This window comes from Mizuhopecten yessoensis, unplaced genomic scaffold (genome assembly GCF_002113885.1).
Source record: "Mizuhopecten yessoensis strain PY_sf001 unplaced genomic scaffold, ASM211388v2 scaffold2383, whole genome shotgun sequence".
Lineage (NCBI taxonomy): Eukaryota > Metazoa > Mollusca > Bivalvia > Pectinida > Pectinidae > Mizuhopecten > Mizuhopecten yessoensis.
Window position 1 is genome coordinate 754,674 of NW_018404519.1, and position 18,661 is coordinate 773,334.

An 18,661-nucleotide genomic window follows, 5' to 3' on the forward strand; every position below is an offset into this window, starting at 1 on the left:
CTTATCCACCGTCAAATTCACTGATGTGGCTTCCAAAGTCTGTGCAAGCCCAGCCCAGGTGCCATTTCTACAACGCCAGCACTTATATTTTATGTCTCCCCACATATACCTTCATCTTTATCCTCAGGCATATTACAAATATATGGTCCAATCACTAAGAAGCTTATTCTGATAATCATGAATTTGGTTTATTGATTGTTAACTTCCCTTTTCCCGGTAGAAATATGCCACAATCTTTAGTTTATGGAATTTATAAGCCATGGCTGGTTGGATAATCTACAATCTAACCCATGACCAATGATAGCAAGGAAGATGTGTCCCGTCCTCCAATAAATTAGCTAGCAAGAGAGTTTTGCAGGAGAATCTTCAGTTGCAGACACAATTTGGTTATTTTTTTAAATAGTTTAAACATTAATAATGTTTTTCATAATAACATTAAGATGTATATTTCTTGGTAAGATTTCAGGAAAATTTGGTTACTCTTTTAAAAAGTTAACTGATCCTTTTTTAAAGAAAAATTGTCTTCAATTACAAAGATTGCATCGCATCTTTTCAGTAAATTGACAGACATTCATTATTAATCCCCTTTCAAATGTTCGTTACTGGGATAAGTGAACATGTTTACTGATCTATGAAACGAAACCAACACACACAAAATAAAGCGAATTGGTCTGATGAGGTTTGAACGAAGTAATGCCTTGATGATTATTTTCTTTACAGGGAATGTCAAGTTCGGTTCACACAAAACAACTACGGGATTACTCTCTAAACAACTACGGGATTACTCTCTAATTTATGAGCTCTTCTTTTTCAGTATTGTTAGTATTGAAGATGCAATAAAGCAGGTTATATATTCAGTGTACAAAGACCTTGTGCGAAGTAAAGCGAAATGTTCAAGAGAATTTGATTGAAATGTCTTTTATTAAATTTATAGGATTGCTCTCCAAATAGTGTAAATATAACAGTCCAACAAATACAAATGCTTCTCTATACTAACACAGAGGTCTCCTGTTAGGTGGAATAAGTAATCATGGATTGGCATTCAATACACTTGTTGATTCATGTATGTTAGCTCAGTGAGGATATGGGTTCATATAGCAAACACTGACTATAATGAAACTAGCCGTATCGTCAGATAACGAAACCTGTCTTTAAAGAAAAATAGTGTTATGATTAGCACAGGTGCCTTCTTTGCACATATATTGTCATCACTGCAAAGCAGAACCGGTCTTTCAAGTGTCTATTTCGCCAACGATCAGAGTTTCTTTAGAGATAAAATGGTCTGTATGTAGCTGTTCAATTAATCTCGGCGGCAGTCAACCCCTGACACATATAGTGCATAACCTCCATTACTCACTCGATGATTATCGGTTTTGCCAGGAGCTCAATAAGGTACATGATTAATCTATGAAAAAAGCCAAAGTGAGTTACGGGTCGTTAGAAGTAAGCAAGTGTTGCGTAACGATTCCAAGTTAAGGTCACAGTTCGTTTCATTCAAATGCTAATATACTTCGTGAAGTTGAAATAATTCTTAAGAGCGTCACCGACACAAAGCAAAATAGTGTTGGCTTGACTTTTGCCGAATACAAATATATGCTAACATGTATAACTTGACAACTTAATAGAAATGTTTGTTCATTTTGTAACACTATCCGTCTATATTTAATATCTCCATATATGTTTCCGTTTTGTCTATTACTTAATCTTTTGCGATCAAATATTGAATAAATAATGCTTGTGTATTTTAGGTAGATTTATAGAGGTGACTTCTTTATAGATGAACCTAACACACCTGCATGCATGTGATTGCTCCTATAATTGAAGTCAATATTTATATTATGAATCAGATTTTGGTTTTCAAAATAAAATGTGTGTACATGATTTCGTGGATTACTTGTACCCACAAAAGCTGGCAGTATACTACTCATACGGAGAAAAAAAATCATATCAAATCTTTTATGGGTATATAAATTCGTGGATGCACGGTACCTAGGGAATCAACGAAATTGAAAATCCTATGAAAATATATCATTTCCGTGTAGTAAAATCTAATTATTACATTTTCGTAACCTCTTTATATAGCTTTTTGATGTTTTTAGTTACGCTATATTAGCGTGTATGCTGTCAATTTTTAGTTTTTGCTACATTAGCATATATGTAATTTAGACATTTGGTCTTTTACTGAATACCATATTGGTTCAGCTTAGAATAGTGTATCTTTGCTCCTGTAATAATTCTAATGAAAAGTGTAAATGACCCTTTAATTGTATATATTTAGTCAAATTATAGTAATTCAATAAGCTCAACCCTTTTTGAGACGGCGTTTTGATTCTTGCTAATCAGTTTTATAATCTAAAATTGCCCCCGTTAAGTGATATAGAATATATGACTCTATCATATGTACCGGTATATAAGGTAAAAATATCCCACCCAAGAGTACATAATCTTGGGCAAATACCGAAGGTTGCTTAGGTTTCTGAACCAAAATAATTTACCCCATCTAGCCTATTATTTTTACTTATTTACTTATTTTTTCGAGATGTGTAGCCGCCACCTGTTGGCAACATATCATCTTCTCTGCTATTTGAACCAATTTTAAAATGTATATACCAAAGGAGATAGGGTTGTCCTCCATATCACCATTTCTGGACGCCAGTAAATCATTTGTGACGAGTACAGTTACTGTGGTAATTGCTGAAAAAGATAACCACAAAGAACTCCACCATATCCTTTTGGGGTGAATGACATTAACACCTTTGAATGAGTTTTAAAGTACTAACAGTTAAATATCGCTATTTTCTCCACCACAATGAACCTGTGTACGTCCTCTATCGATTGGTTGTTCGGTTACATGAATACCAGTAACAAGCGAATCACTGTATTAAACCTTTGGAGATACCAGATCATGATTTTTTTAAGTATAATAATTACAAGTTATAAAATCAATTAAAATAAATCAGGTATGTGGTAATGCAATTATCTTTATAACGTTATACATTGATGTGGTATGGCTATATATATTGCTATACTCTATTACAAAACAGTCAATACCTGAACTTGTTTTCTGTCAATTTAACACACGACTGTGTTCACAAACAGCTGGAATAAAGCACACTGTTCATAACATATAACATAGGTTTGTGTAAGTCGTAATGTAGTGGACATTCTTGTTGAGAACATCACGTACTGAAACACTTAAACATTAAGCATTGTACATGTCTTATAGGGTCGATTGAATATCTTAAATCAAAAGTATGCTAACCATTAATAAAATATTTTGAACTGGACGTGAATCACTCAATATTTGAAACTATGGACCTGTTTTTGATTTACCTATGTATTTGTCCTGATAAAGTAGATGTAAATCCTACCATGTACTTCCAGAAGTTACTGATATTACCCAGAATATTTAATACGTTATACAGCGTTAAATCACGTAAAATCTGTATTGTGTAAGTCTTTACGTTAGGTGGCAATACATATATAATGGAATGCGGCTTGAGGGTTATTTTATACCTATTGCAACGTCACCAATTTTAGGTTTTACAACACTGACCTGGCTGTTCCAAGACGTCCATGGACTGAAGTAAAGAACAAAAAATAACAAAACTGGAGAAAATCTACTTTATCAAATAGAAATAAGAATTAATGAATAATTAGGCAAAACATGTTAAGCTCATACACAAAGCATTTTTTGTTGTTGACAAATTAACAGAAAGTATTTGACAAGCCCATGCATACAAAGCTTTAGCCAAACAAATATGAGTGTAGCCTAGCACAACAAGGTGCTGATTATGAGAACCACAAATTAACCTAAGATGGGAACAATCAAACGGAGAAAGGAAATGAAGACATATTGAACAGAAGACAATAAATAATAAATATAATTTCAGGTTCTTATCAACCGCCTTTTCACTACCGAGGTCGTCTCAAATCGGTTCACAAATTATTATCCGTGGTCATTAGGCCTTTGCAACCAGTACATGTCTTTCTCAACTCCCTTGTGCTGCAATGTAGGCGCTCACAACGATCATTTAACAATTCCAGCACTGCCAAACCATGTACTCAATTGCAACTGAGTAGACTTGAACAAGCTGTGAGTAAAGTATTTTGTTCAAGTAAACAACACAGTGCAATAACGGGATTCGAACCCGCGAACCTTCGGTAACGAGCCCGGTGTTCAACAACTAGACTACCATGCCTCTGATATCCAGAGCGAATCGGAGACAATCTTCAACGTGCTTGCCTTGTTTCAAAATTCATATTCCATGTGAGCGGACAAACAGTAATCAGGAAGAATTTAAGAGAGAAAAACATAAAACCATAAATCTTGTGCAAGCAAGCTTCCTAAAATTTGAAATTGGCGTTAACACAAACAAGGTACTGAGATTTTACGACAGAAAAACACCAATCTGACGGATGGTATTCTTGATCGTCTAAATCGAGGTTTATCTTCACCCGAGGGTTAGCAATTAAGAATCTCAACCTGGGGCTTGAGTTTAATTGATATACTCTACCCCCACCCTAAGGGATTATTCTTTTTCATCCATTGTTTACAATACTTAGTTTGAGCATTTGTCATCTATTTTTATCCTGATTTGCATATGAACACTTTCAACAAATGTAGCAAAGAAATTATCAAAAGGTAAAAATGGAAGGCAACTCTGTGAATGGTGGGCGAAAACAATGTTCAAATAAAGGGATCAACTAAGTTACAGGTTAAACCACGACGTCCTTGGACGTGTATGCTAACCGATACACCTAAACAAGTAATGGGTAGGCTTACCTGAAAATAGATAATTTTATCTCACTTTAAAGTCAATTAAAATTAAGTAAAACGGATGCCCAACTTTTGAAAGATTGCACTTACAGGGGGTGCCACAGAGACCATTTTCGTAAAGTGTAATTAAGATTGAAATAGGCATTCATTCTGAGCTAGGACCTGTAACATAGAATTCGAACGAAAGCTCATTTTTAACAATTATTGAAAATAGGGTCCAAGGTAGTCTAGAACCCGTGCCGGTGCCCAATTTTTAAAAGGTTAAAACCTGTACGTGCAACCTTTCAAAAGCTGGGCACCGGCATCCGCTTTAGTTAATTTTCCTGTCCAATTTTGAATAACGAATGACCTTCTAACCTTACTTTCGTCCCTCTACATGCGCAAATGTTACAGTTCATTTAATAAGTGGACAAAGACTTTACATTTGTATGATTGCATCATGGACTTAACATATTTACCACATATATTAGTCAGGTAATAAAATGTTTATGCCGCAGCACATAAGCATAATGCTTCTATAAGTGGATATGTATGTGTTTCGAAGTGATTAATCGCCATGTTTGGAGCAGGTACCTGTATCAAAGGTAAGTGTTGTGAACTGTAGCTATCTGTATATACCTAGTAAAATCAGTCCGTTAATATAGCCTTTAGGTATCAGATCAGTAGGTATGACGAACATCTTTCGGACCCTGGTCAGTCAGTTTGACAGACAATATTTGTGGATTCAGTCCCGATTTTGTCCTAGGGTATCCATGTTTATCTCTTCTTGTTTACTTGATATAACTAACAAATAACATTTGATTAATTTACTTAAAATGCGAACGTTACTTGGTCCTAACTAGATAAATGGACCTGTTTACCATATTTGGTAAACTTAATACAGCCTCCGGGATCTTTGGTCAGTAAGATGAAATGTCGCCGGGCAGGGAGACACTTAAATAGATTTGTATTGATGGATACGTGTGAAAACCGCAAGGAACCTTCCCGGCGGCTTGTGTAAGGTGACGTACGCGTCCGGACTGTAAGCTGAATAAACAGTATTACCTTCTATTATCTAATGATTTAGTATTACAGTTTCTCTTAATTAACAATGTTCCAATGCTAAAAATGGATTTTTAAGATATTTAATACGCGGAATATTTGGCACGTACGAAATACGTGTTTTATGTCAGCGGCACATTTTTGTGAACAAGAACTATTTCTGAGTAAAGCATAAATAGAATCATGACGTCATTCCTTTTGCTATGTAATAGGTTCCTGTCATGCTTTGGCTTAATGGGTGTTAAATGTGTTTAATCCTCTGGTGTGAGATTGTTTTCTTTTTTTTTTTCAATAGTTAAGTACAGTCACTTGAATATTTTCCAACACTTACGTGCGAAACGTTCGTTATTAGAGCAAAGCATTTGTTCCAAATAAACTCGTCACTTTGCAATATAAAAAAACATAAACTTTACCAAATGAATAAGTATGCTAAAAAGCGGAATCATAACAGTATGACATGGATGAATTTAGTTTCAAACTTTATAATTCATTAAAAGTTTCATTTCAGGTAGCAAATCTGAAATTATTACGAAATGACGTTTTTTTGAACTACCAGTGGAAAGTTGACTCGTACTTATGTAAGTCTGATGTGATATAAGGGTTTCTTTGAACGAAAAAAAATATGTTTTCATAGTGTTGTATGGTACTAGCCTTACATTACACCGCGTATGACGCACGTTATAGCTACAGTACTCGGTTCATTTACCCTCGAGATATATTTCTACCACATCCTTATGGTTCGTTCCAATTTTATATACACATTACGTACAGTCTTGACCTCAGCCAGACTGATCAGTAAGTAAGTGCGATAGTTTACAATAATATCAGTCAACCAATCATGCTCCAAACCTAATAGCTGTAATTTAAGGGTCAAATAAAAGGAGCATACCTACTTTTATATTGCATCCACGATAGTGCTTTGTGTCACAAAAGGACTATGGCGTCTTTTCTGGTCTGTCTTCTCCTGGTGGGGACTTGTATATTGGGAGTAGCAGGGACCAACCTCCTGGGAAATGGAGACTTTGAGGCGGCTACCCTGGGGACTTACTGGAGTAAGTCGGGATGTTCTTGGGCCATAAGCACCTCAGAGAAACGTGGCGGGGCGCAGAGTGTCCACATCACCGGGAGGTACTATATTATTTTATATAATAAAGGCGAATGCTAGGTATTTTGTGAAGAAGTCAATTTTCAATTGATGCCATTTGATGTTTACATATGATCATAAATACTTGGGAAGTTATACTCTAGTATATCATTTGCTCTCTTAGTTGTATATATGTCATGAGGGAGCGAAGATTGCAGAAAACAAATAGAAACGTTCTGATAAAAATGTTCATATGTACCACTTCCATGTAATATAATATATTATATATCTAGATGTGGTTGTAGACTTTGTGTTCAGCATGTAGTGCATTGTGATTATGCTATGGTGTACATTGTGACATTGAGGCGTTGGTGTGTTTTATCGTTTTGGTATATATTGTGTTTTGACTGGTAACATTTATGACGTTGTTATTTACTAAGTGAGATGATGCTTTGGTGTTATTTGTATGTTGACGCTGTGGTTCTGTGCTGTTGACGTGGAGGTATATTTTGTGTCCTAATATTATATAAATAACAATGTTGACACTTTGTTATATATTGTGTGTTTAGAGTTTGGTGTACATTGTGTGTTAACGCTATGGTATATCTTTTGTATTAATGCTGTGGTATATCTTCTTTATTAACGCTGTGGAATATATTGTGAATTGACTCTGTGGTAAATCATTTGTATTGACGCTGTTTTCTATATTGCGCTTTGATCCTGTTGTATAATATATGTATTGACATTGTTTTTTTTACTTAGTGAGATAATACTATGGTATACATTGTGTCATTGAGGTGTTGGTGTTTTTTTTTAGTTATGGTGTATATTGTGACCATACACACTTTCATGTAATATAATATATTATATATGTAGATGTGGTTGTAGACTTTGTGTTCAGCATGTAGTGCATTGTGATTATGCTACGGTGTACATTGTGACATTGAGGTGTTGATGTGTTTTATCGTTTGGGTATATATTGTGTTTTGACTCTGGTAAAATTTATGACGTTGTTATTTACTAAGTGAGATGATGCTTTGGTGTTATTTGTATGTTGACGCTGTGGTTCTGTGCTGTTGACATGGTGGTATATTTTGTGTCCTAATATTATATATATAACAGTGTTGAGACTTTGGTGTATATTGTGTGTTAACGCTGTGGTATATCTTGTGAATTAACGCTGTGGTATATCTTCTGTATTAACGCTGTGGTATATCTTCTGTATTAACGCTGTGGTATATCTTTTGTATTAACGCTGTGGTACATCTTTTGTAATAATGCTGTGGTATATCTTGTACATTAATGCTGTGGTTTATCTTTTGTATTAATGCTGTGGTATACCTTTTGTATTAGCGCTGTGGTATATATTTTGTATTAACGCTGTGGAATATATTGTGAATTGACGCTGTGGTAAATCATTTGTATTAACGCTGTTGTCTAATATATGTATTGACATTGGTTTTTTTTATTTAGTGAGATGATACTATGGTATACATTGTGTCATTGAGGTGTTGGTGGTTTTTTTTAGTTATGGTGTATATTGTGTTTTGACTCTAGTATACTTTAGTGAGATGATGCGTCGGTATTATTTGTATGTTGACGCTGCAGTTGTGACCTGTTGCTGTGATTATAGGTAGTGGGTAGTAGGTGTGGTATACTTATGTCTTGACGCTGTGGTATGTTTTGTTTGTTGAAGATGCGTCAATATTTTGTGTCCTGATCATATAATATAACCTTTTTTATTGACGCTGTCCCATAGTCTGTTTGTTGACGCTGTGGTTTATATATATATAGATATTGTTGACGCTGTGGTTTATATATATATTGATATTGTTGACGCTGTGGTATTTATTGTCACTTGACGCTGCACTATCCTTGATGTCCTGATCGCATGATAAGTATTTCAGTTTTGACGCTGTGCTATATTTTGTGTGTTTACGTTGTTACATTGCGATTTGACACTAAACCGTGTTAAGTGTCTTGATGTTATGATATTTACTTTTGTGGTTTTTTCGCCGTGCTATCTTTTGTTTTTTGGCGCTGTGATACATTTTGTTGGGCCGTGCTGTAATCTTATTTTCAAATTTAATTGGTACATGTTAGACCTTTTGGTAAATTAATAGATTTATGAACACGCGTACGGTTCATGATGTGTATTAAATCATATTTAATTAACTTCCCAAAATGACTACTTTCGGCATGAATCATTAACAAAATAGGGATAGATATTCGACGGCGCTTATAAATACCCTTTTCGTTTTCTTTTCGTTTTTAGGTCGAATAATTGGGCAGGCCTTGGCTATTTTATAGCCACACCTGCCGTGGAATCCGATAAATTGTACGCTTTTGTTGGACACATCAAGTTGGAGAACCTTGTGCCTGGTCATTTATATCATGATGTGTATGTGAAGTTGAGAATAGAAACGCTTGATGGTAGGTACTTCTTCCTACCAAAGGGTTTTAATTTTGATGATTTTAACATAAATTGTAATCAGTGTGATTGGGATAAGAAAGTCGGAGTAATTCATTTATAAAGCTTCTGAACAGCACATTGGCTGTTATTTTCGTTTTCATTTTTACAGGATTTTTTAATATTTTTTATAAAGTTTATTCGATTTTCTTAATAGGGTACCAATTACAGTTTTTGTAGTCAAACTACTTAATTTCAAAAACATTTTTTTGCACATTTTAATACACATTTTCAGAATTATTATCTACATATATACTTTTAACTGCATGTCAATGATGAATATTTTAAATAACATGCTTTTTTTATAATGTCTTATGGCATTATATAGCCTATTCCAATATGCAAAAAAAAAACAGTTTTTAAATTTAAAATAATCGATGTGATGCGTTATAAAATAATTGCTTAGCTGATTTTAAACAAATTTCTTAAGGGTATGTTTTATCATTTCCTGAAGACAAACTTTACCTCCAGGGTGAAACGGCAATTATTATGACTGCTGTTTCCTTCCCATACCCCAGCAACGTATATTTTATGGCAATGCTGCATCATTATATCGTTTAACAAATCATGCAATACTCTTCCTATAACAGATGTGATATTAGGCGATCACAGGTGTGAAATATAACGTGATGATAAGTTATAATTCAGAGACAAGGAATACCAGGTGATGATAAATTAACCATTCACACGTAAGATTAAGTGATAATAATTCCACCTATCACAGACCTTTCAAACGATCCAATGAACATGGAACGTTCGCCATCACTACTTTTTAACTGACTTTAAACGGAATTGATTTACTGAACAATAATATAATTGATAATAAAGACAATTATTTAATATTTATATTTGAACATGAGTAAAAACCCTTTATTTCTAAAGCAGTAGATTTTATGTTATCATCAAAAGATACTCAGGATTTTTCACATCTCCATTTTTCAAACCATTCGTTTGGCTACACGTTAATATTAACTTCTTTTAAATTATCCATAGGCAGTAAAACCTACACCAATATCGGCATACATCCTCGTGTTCGACCAGGATCCTGGCAAGAGGTGGGAGGGGACTTCAAACTCCCAAACAGTAAGTTTGTCTTCGTTGGTAATAGTAAGGTTAGGTTTTTACCAATTCACCAAAGCCCCTTGCAGCACATGCTTTTCTTCAAACAATTAACAGTGACATTTCTAATAATTAATTTGTACCTTTGACTTATTGTTGCAATAACATAACCAAATCTGATCGTAGAAATGTTTTTACTCATTATTTGCTTCCCATTTTACATATAAATTTGGAAGATTTTTTTTTTATATTTTGACTAATTTTCAGATGTCAAAGAGATCAAAATATATATCCAAATCGAGGAAAAGGACGTCAACTATTTCTTTGATGATGGAAGTCTTACTGAGCTCGTGCCGGACCCAAACTGGAGGTCAAAGGCCGAATCCAACATTGACCTCTATCGCAAGGTCACATTAAACATCCTGTAAGATCAGCATTTTTTCTTCGCCTCAATTTTACACAGACGTATACAGATGTCAACCTCTATGAATGGCTTATTACAATATCGTGTGATACTTATTTAATGCACCATCTCTATAGCACGATATCGAGACTGGTAACCTGTTTTCTAGATCTAACTTAATATTGCGCTATATTTCAATTGTTATATAACATTAGTTAACATAAAAAATCCTTTGGTATTTTCAAACTCCTAATCATCAAATATTATTTCAATGTTTTGCTTTTCCGTTGATGATACTGATAAATGTGTTTTATTACTGTTTACAGAGTAAGGAAAATCAGGGGAATTAGCCTGAAAGGTGTCACGATAGAGGTAAGCATACACACCTCCTGACACAGATGACAATAACGTTTTTCAGTAATATCTGAAACAAAAAGTTTGAAAAACTAGCGCTTTTAAAGAATTACATTAAAACGGTTGTATATTCTTGTTTACATATAGAAATTCTTGCATTAACAATGTGACCAGTCTTTTTTTGTTTTGTGCAAACGAAAATCCTATTTTAGCCAGTACTCCTCAACATTGGGCCCTCTGATGGGGTTTTTCGAATTTTCATGTCCGGTACGTTTTCTGCCTATCAGTGGAGAACTTTTTTATCACTTAAAATCAACTGAAATTGCAAAGGTTTTGTGTTTAGGTTGAGCAGAAAAGAAGTGACTTTGGACACGGCACAGCTGTCAAGGCCAAGTTATGGACCAACTCAAGTTATGATTTCTACAACGACTTCGTGTACAATACTCTCAAACCAGAGTGGGGTGTACCGGCAAACGCTCTCAAGTGGAAGGGCATGAGATGGAGCGAGGTTATTCATATAGTGTTCAAATTTTATTTTCTATTACAACCGATAAATTCCATCGGTTGCGATGTATCTGAGAGAAATAACAAACAACTACTTGTATGCGTTGTCTCATAATATACAGAATGTTCAGGAACGATTTGTTATTTTTTTCAATCATATACAAGCTGAAAGAAATATTTTTTTGTTTAGAGTGAGCTAAGTGAGAATGTTACAGATGAGTTTAGAGAGAAATAATGCAGCAACGCAGTTGAAATAGAACCAAGAAGAATTATGAATGCATAACCATTAAACCTGAGAATTATCAATTAGTGACTTAAGAAGTTGATATAAATTTTGAATAATGAAGTTTTTATTTTGATGTTTATATTGTACAGAGCAAATTAAAATTCGACGATGCCAACGAGACCCTTAATGACTTACTGGATCACGGGTAAGACCTACATTTTGTATACAGAAATACATTTTGTAAACAGAAATACATTTTTGTATACAGAAATACATTTTGTATACAGAAATATATTTTGTATACAGGATACATTTTGTATACAGAAATACATTTTGTATACAGAAATACATTTTGTAAACAGAAATACATTTTGTATACAGAAATATATTTTGTATATAGAAATATATTTTGTATACACAAATACATTTTGTAAACAGAAATACATTTTTGTATACAGAAATACATTTTGTATACAGAAATATATTTTGTATATAGAAATATATTTTGTATACACAAATACATTTTGTATACACAAATACATTTTGCTTGTTTTGCTTTTTTTGTCATTTGCTGTGAACTAAAGTCCTCCCTTTTATAACAGAACGAGTATTGAGCTTCAGTAACTTAAGGAATGGTAACCGGTCAATATTGACAAGAATATCCTCATAACATTAAAAATCCGTTCTTTTCATTCTTGCGCAACGTCGGTTCCATTAAATTAAGCCGAGAAACATGAAATTAAGAAATCTGCAACATTCAATTTGTTTTCAATATTTCCTTTGCTGTATATTGATGTAACTGCATTGATTGGAAATATAAGTTCAGGAAAAAAGACATTTTCACACATGTTAAAATAAATTGCTTGAATCTCAGGTTGTCAGTACGTGGCCATAACGTGTTTTGGAGCGTTGAAGAATTTGTTCCTGATTGGGTACGAAGCATCACGGATCCAGTCGAGATGGCGACAACGATCAAAGAAAGAATCAGTGAAGCTGTCACTCTTACTAAAGGAAGGTATTTCAGTGCCCATTATTTTAATTTATTTTTCGTTTCTGCTGCAAGTTCCTATATCATAAGGATGTAAATGCAATTATCTTTATCATTTCAACACTTCTCGCCATGCCTTGAATAATGCGAAAACATCTTAAGAGACAAATATTTTAGAAGGTGTCTTTATTTTATTCCATGAATATTACTTGTACTGACGATATTGAGCAACATTTCAGGAACTAGAGAAAACTAATATTTAGAGCACTGACAACTATTATCTTATATTTAATGGATTTTTTTATTTAATTTTTTTAACATACATGCTAATATGAATATTAAGATATGACCGTTCGGCCTCTTGATAAATCTTCAGGCTGGCTCATTGGGATGTCAACAACGAGAACCTTCACAGCGACTTCTTTGAGAGGACGACCGGGAATGTTGACATCACCATGGATATGTTCCGGGAGATGCACTTGCAAGAACCAAACACAAAACTGTTCCTCAATGATTTTGCTGTCTTCAACAAGGGCACATATACAACGGTATGTTTTAAAGCTAGCTGTATCGTGCAATGGGTAGTACCTAGTAAAACAACATTACATATCGCAGAAGCGAGTTCGGTCATGCCATTCTGACGTAAAATCTTCAAATAAATACATTCGAGGAGATCTGATTTCTCCAGTTGTATAACCCGATATCTTTTACTTTGCTTTCAATAAGTACATTGTATCACTGTTCGGCAAAAATAGCTATTTTGTTTTGATAGTGTTAATCCATTAAGCGACAGAGGTGTCTGTTGATATTCATATCATAACGACATGTTATTCAATATCCTGATCATGTGGATTAAATATAATTCCACTAATTTCCGTTGACTTATCGTCTTACGTCCATAAGATGCTCTAAGAGTTCATCCTTGTTTCCTTTGTCATTAACAGTCCCTTAAGAACCAAGCCAGGAGTTTTGTGGATTCCCAGGTACCTATACATGGGGTTGGAGTTCAAAGCCATTTCAAGTCTGCCGATGTAGACATGACTCGACTCAAGGTACAATTTTACTGTAAACATCTGAAGCGCAAAAATAATTTGGCAACTGGCATAGCCAATACAAACCATCTCCTTACAATAGTTAATATTGCATAAACATCGTATTTATAATACACAAACCTAAGTGTTATAATTTGAATATCTCTGTATGGGTGATAACTGCAATCTTTTAACAAGAGATATATTGACATCAGTTTGCTGGTCAAAACTTGAACTGGAGGCCGGCACAGAACTGTTTTCCCTGATTTAATGGCTGTAGTTTTGACGTTGTATTCGCGGGCAAATATACTTTAGTTGGATGGTTTTGATTCAGGCCGACTGAGTGGTTTGGTGCATTGTTAATCTTCATGAAAATGAATTTTGCTTTAAGAATGTATTTATAAGCAATGAGAGATTCATATGCCACCCACGTCCTTCTAGTAGCGAACATACATTGGTGGTATGACAGCGTTATCTGAACCCTCGGGGAATATTTAAAAAATATCTCCACCCGCGGCAAATTTGAGTATTCCATAGTTTTGTTCAGAAAGATGATATTTCATCGTTATTCTTACTTAAAGGGTTTGAAAAAGATTATTGTAGTCCTTAGTTATAAATTTTATTTTTTTATTTTCACAGTACCGTCTGGACAAGGTGGCCGAGGCCGGTCCTCCGATCTGGGTGACAGAGTTGTCGATTAGGTCAACTAACAACGCAGCAAAGGCTCAAGCCATGGAGGAAGCCATGACAATGTACTTTAGCCATGAAAAGGTCGAAGGTATCATCGTATGGGGGTTCTGGGGGCCTTCCATCAAGTGGCCAGCTGATACCTTGACGACCGATGCAATACCGATTGTTGTAAGTATTTAAAGACAACATTGGTTTTTACTTTTCTTTCTATTGGATGAGTCAGAGTGATGATAAATATACTTTTAACTCGGTTAGCATAAATAGTAAAATCGGTGTAGACCGGCATATACTGTACACATAGAGATACGTCTACCGACATCGCGGTGAACGATATGAAATGCAAGCGTTCAGGAAGTTAACGGATTTGAATGATGGATGTTAGGGATTTGGGAAGCGATTTTAATTGTGTTTAAATCTCTTGGTTGGCATCCAGGGTAATGCCTCCTATCGTTGGGCACCGTGATCAGGCCCTCCACATGTTGCAAGGGTGTGTCGTGCTTTTCTAGCAAAAACCAATGTCCCAATGTCTAACTGTCCAGATTTGTCCCCCACTGAACATATATGGGACGAATGGGACAGACGGCTTAGAAAACGAGGAGCAAACGCCCTTAAACAACGTCGCCCAGCTAAATCAGGCACTTCTGTAGGAATGGAACAACATCCAAGTTTAAACATAAACAGGCTCCTGGGATTTACAGTGATGTGATCACAACCTGCGGAGGACACACGCGGTATCGAATAGATACTGGAGACTGAATGGCTTTATTGCGACGTCATCCCTGACGCCGTCGCTTGTGTTACAACATCATTTTTCTCATAAATTAGAATTCAGTTAACAGGTAAATTTAACTCTAATTGAATATCCACCACCTAATATTCCTTTTTTCCGTCAGAATTTTCGCATGGGGTGAAGTACGGTTAATTACTTGATAATTACAATTTCAGTTGAACGAAGCCGGCCAGAAGTATTTAGACCTTGTAAACACAACATGGAGAACTAACTGGAGTGCAAAGTTGAAAAGCCATAAGAATAAGAGGCATTTCAAAGGAGACTATTGCATCAGAATCAAGAAGGACGGAGTTACACTCAAGACAATTAACTTCTCCTTATTAAAGGACCGGAACCTGAAATTAAGAGTAAAAGGAACAAGTATGTAAAACGCAAAAACATTCTCGGTTATAATCATCAATCATACCCACATTCTCATATAGAAATACTCAGAATTAACAAATATACGCAAGCATCCAATACACAAATATTCTTTATAAAAATAATTAAATACACATAAAAAAAATTAGAACACACAAACATGCAATGCACACCAACATCAAATATTCCCAAATATCAAAAGCACACATACATCCAATATACGCAATCATCGCAAACACACACATATTCAATACACACAAATATTCATTTTACAAAACATCAAATACGCACACACATCAACTGCACACATACATCCAATACACATAAACATCCGTTACACACAGATATCAATAAACAAATACATGTATAACCATTACACACAAACATCCTAAAAACAAAAATAACCATTACACACAACCATTTAATACACACGAACATCCATTTTACCAAAATATTCATTAAAGCCAATGTATAAAAGTAACAAAATAAGTATGAACCTTCGATAAAATAAACTATTATATACCCAACTACATATTTCAAATTTACCAAACATCAAATTTACATCAGATACAGCCAATAATATTTCTGCAAACATCACTAATGAACGAAAATAGAATGCAAGCGCATTTGATATCAATTTTAACTTACATAATATACACGCATTGATCTGAATGTTATGATTTTGTTATGTAAATAGAGCATTAACAAATATATTTTTTATTTAGAAACAAAAAATAACTTTTTAATATAAACCTGATTACTTAATGCAATTAAGGATTTGCCTTCATTTTGACGGCATATAAAGTAGTATGAACGCAGTTGGTAACGAACATATTCTTTATAGAGCGCGAAACTGCGTTCTTACCACCATATACGCCGTCAAAATGAAGGTCAATCCTTATATTTACAATCAAAAATTGTTTAAATGCTACATTACGCAGAAAAAAGTCGAAGCGGGTTGCCACGATGGTAACTACGGTAACCGTGGTTGCTAGGACAATATATTTCAAGTGAATCTACATCGATATATGAGTAAATGTAGAAAGTACGCAGCGAACAACATTATTTTTTTTTCCTTTCATGGTTTTTAAATTTTAAATTAAGCAATGTGAGAAGCCCTTCAAACGTTTCTATTCATTTACAACGGTCGTCATGTACGCGCATTGACACACTGCTCATGGAGTGACGCGGTCAGAACGAAGCCGCCATTCTTGACGTTACCGTCAAAGAAATTTGAATGTGCATCCATGAAATAAGAAGTCGGTCAGCATTCTTTTGTTGTATAATTAGACATGATGGATCCCGAATATGTTCTTTGTATCTGGATGGTAAATGACCCAAGCATTGGTTGTCATTGGACTGTCATCTCGCTAAAGCGTGAACGGCGCCATATTTGAAACAAGTATCATTACGCTGAGCCTTTTTTCATTGTCATACAAAAATGCGTTTTTGTATAGTTTTATTTTCTTTTATTTCATATACATAATCTAAATCAATATTCTCTTTCCTTGCAGCTGACTCTCCAAAGATAAAAGTGAAACTTACCTGAACATGCACCACTCCTCCGCCAGGTGTTCTTAGTGATTATTGTTTATGTTTATATCAAATAGTCTCCAATAACATGCTTGAAAATAACATTTCACGTTCCTAAGCTTTAAATGAAATCAACTAAAAGCCTTTACTAGAAGAGTAAAACAACGTGAAAATTACAGGAATATTGTTCGCTATCATTGTTCTAATAAACCCATTCCGGTAACAGCCGTTGTTGTCTTTTTCACTTTTGCCGTTATTTTCCGTATTGCTGAAAACAAGCAAGCTTTAAAGTTTAGTTACCAATGAATATTTCATCGAGAATCACCAAGCATTACTGGAAACACTATTTTAAAATATCTGATGGAGCCTGTAGTGGACTATGGTATAAACATCTACCTTATTTCATTGTCAATATGTTGAGCAAGATTAAGCCAAATACGTGTCTGTTTAGTTTGGTCCTACTGTCAAATTTACCCAACACCGCAGAAAATTGCCGTTTTAGGCCCACAGCTTTGAAAGTAGTTAATTGTTCTGTAATATTACGTAAAACGGTTTCTTCGAACGTTTAACCCTATCAACACTTTCTAGAAGCGAGATGTCTATAATGGCATTATTAAGTATATCAGACACGCATTTGGATTTGCTAATCAATGACTGCACAAGTGTTGTTACAACCAATAGTCCTTGCAACCGTCCGTTTATCTANAAAAAAGTTAAAAAAAAAAAAAAAAAAAAAAAAAAGCATTTTAATATCTCACAAAACATTGTGGTGGTACTTATTTCTGTAGGTGCACTAATAAAAATGAACTTCTAGAAAACCTTAGAATTTCATCTATCAAAAACAAACATCTATTCTTTCTTTTGACCTTTCAATATGCTATACATAATCAAGGCTGAAAGGTTTAGTATTCAAAAACTGTCAATTATCTTTTTTATGAAAAAAAAATCCTAATATTTTGCTAAAAATCACAATGCTTATTCGAAAGATCTTCTCTTTTGACCTATAGATTACTGTCATGGTTTTCTATCTCATATCTACGTTGAGGAAATATCAAATCATGATTTTTTCAGTATCTGCAGTGATTAAAAAAACTGTTCTACTTCACTTCGATCGGAGGTGAAAAACATGTTGAACATGTTGAAAAAGACTCACCATAACGTCTGGTTTTACGTATGCATTGTATGTACGAGTTCATGTTATTTCGTTTTGTTACCGTCCAGGAATATCATAACTTCCTTCTCATCTTCGTCGTTTAAAGAAATAAAGATGTCGATTTTCCTAGTAAATTTTAGATTAGGAATGTAGCGTGTTTCCTGGCCTGATAGGCATTGTAGCTGGTTGTCTGAG

General features: G+C 34.5%; 1 protein-coding gene across 2 annotated transcripts; it reads left to right on the top strand.

Annotated features, from left to right (window-relative positions):
- Positions 1–6,351: 6,351 nt before the first annotated feature.
- LOC110445814 (anti-sigma-I factor RsgI6-like) lies at positions 6,352–17,538 on the top strand. Of its 2 annotated transcripts, XM_021490611.1 has the most exons (14): positions 6,352–6,399; positions 6,737–6,949; positions 9,181–9,338; positions 10,369–10,458; positions 10,702–10,858; positions 11,164–11,209; positions 11,535–11,699; positions 12,071–12,126; positions 12,796–12,936; positions 13,286–13,457; positions 13,854–13,961; positions 14,580–14,798; positions 15,576–15,780; positions 17,295–17,538. In XM_021490611.1, exons 2-14 carry the CDS (start codon positions 6,759–6,761, stop codon positions 17,327–17,329), a joined length of 1,743 nt encoding a protein of 580 aa, XP_021346286.1. In that variant the 5' UTR covers positions 6,352–6,399; positions 6,737–6,758; the 3' UTR covers positions 17,330–17,538. The 2 variants fall into 2 exon arrangements, with proteins under 2 accessions (XP_021346286.1, XP_021346285.1); XM_021490610.1 differs by lacking the exon at positions 6,352–6,399 and having other exon boundaries at positions 6,616–6,949.
- The last annotated feature ends 1,123 nt before the right edge of the window (positions 17,539–18,661 follow it).

What these genes read in the sequence shown, in the direction of transcription:
- LOC110445814 (XM_021490611.1), top strand. Translation starts at nt 6,759, where the DNA reads ATGGCGTCTTTTCTGGTCTGTCTTCTCCTGGTGGGGACTTGTATATTG. An exon ending in AATGACTTACTGGATCACGG is followed by an intron (nt 12,127 to 12,795) that starts GTAAGACCTACA and finishes CTTGAATCTCAG; the next exon opens with GTTGTCAGTACGTGGCCATA. An exon ending in TAGACATGACTCGACTCAAG is followed by an intron (nt 13,962 to 14,579) that starts GTACAATTTTAC and finishes TTATTTTCACAG; the next exon opens with TACCGTCTGGACAAGGTGGC.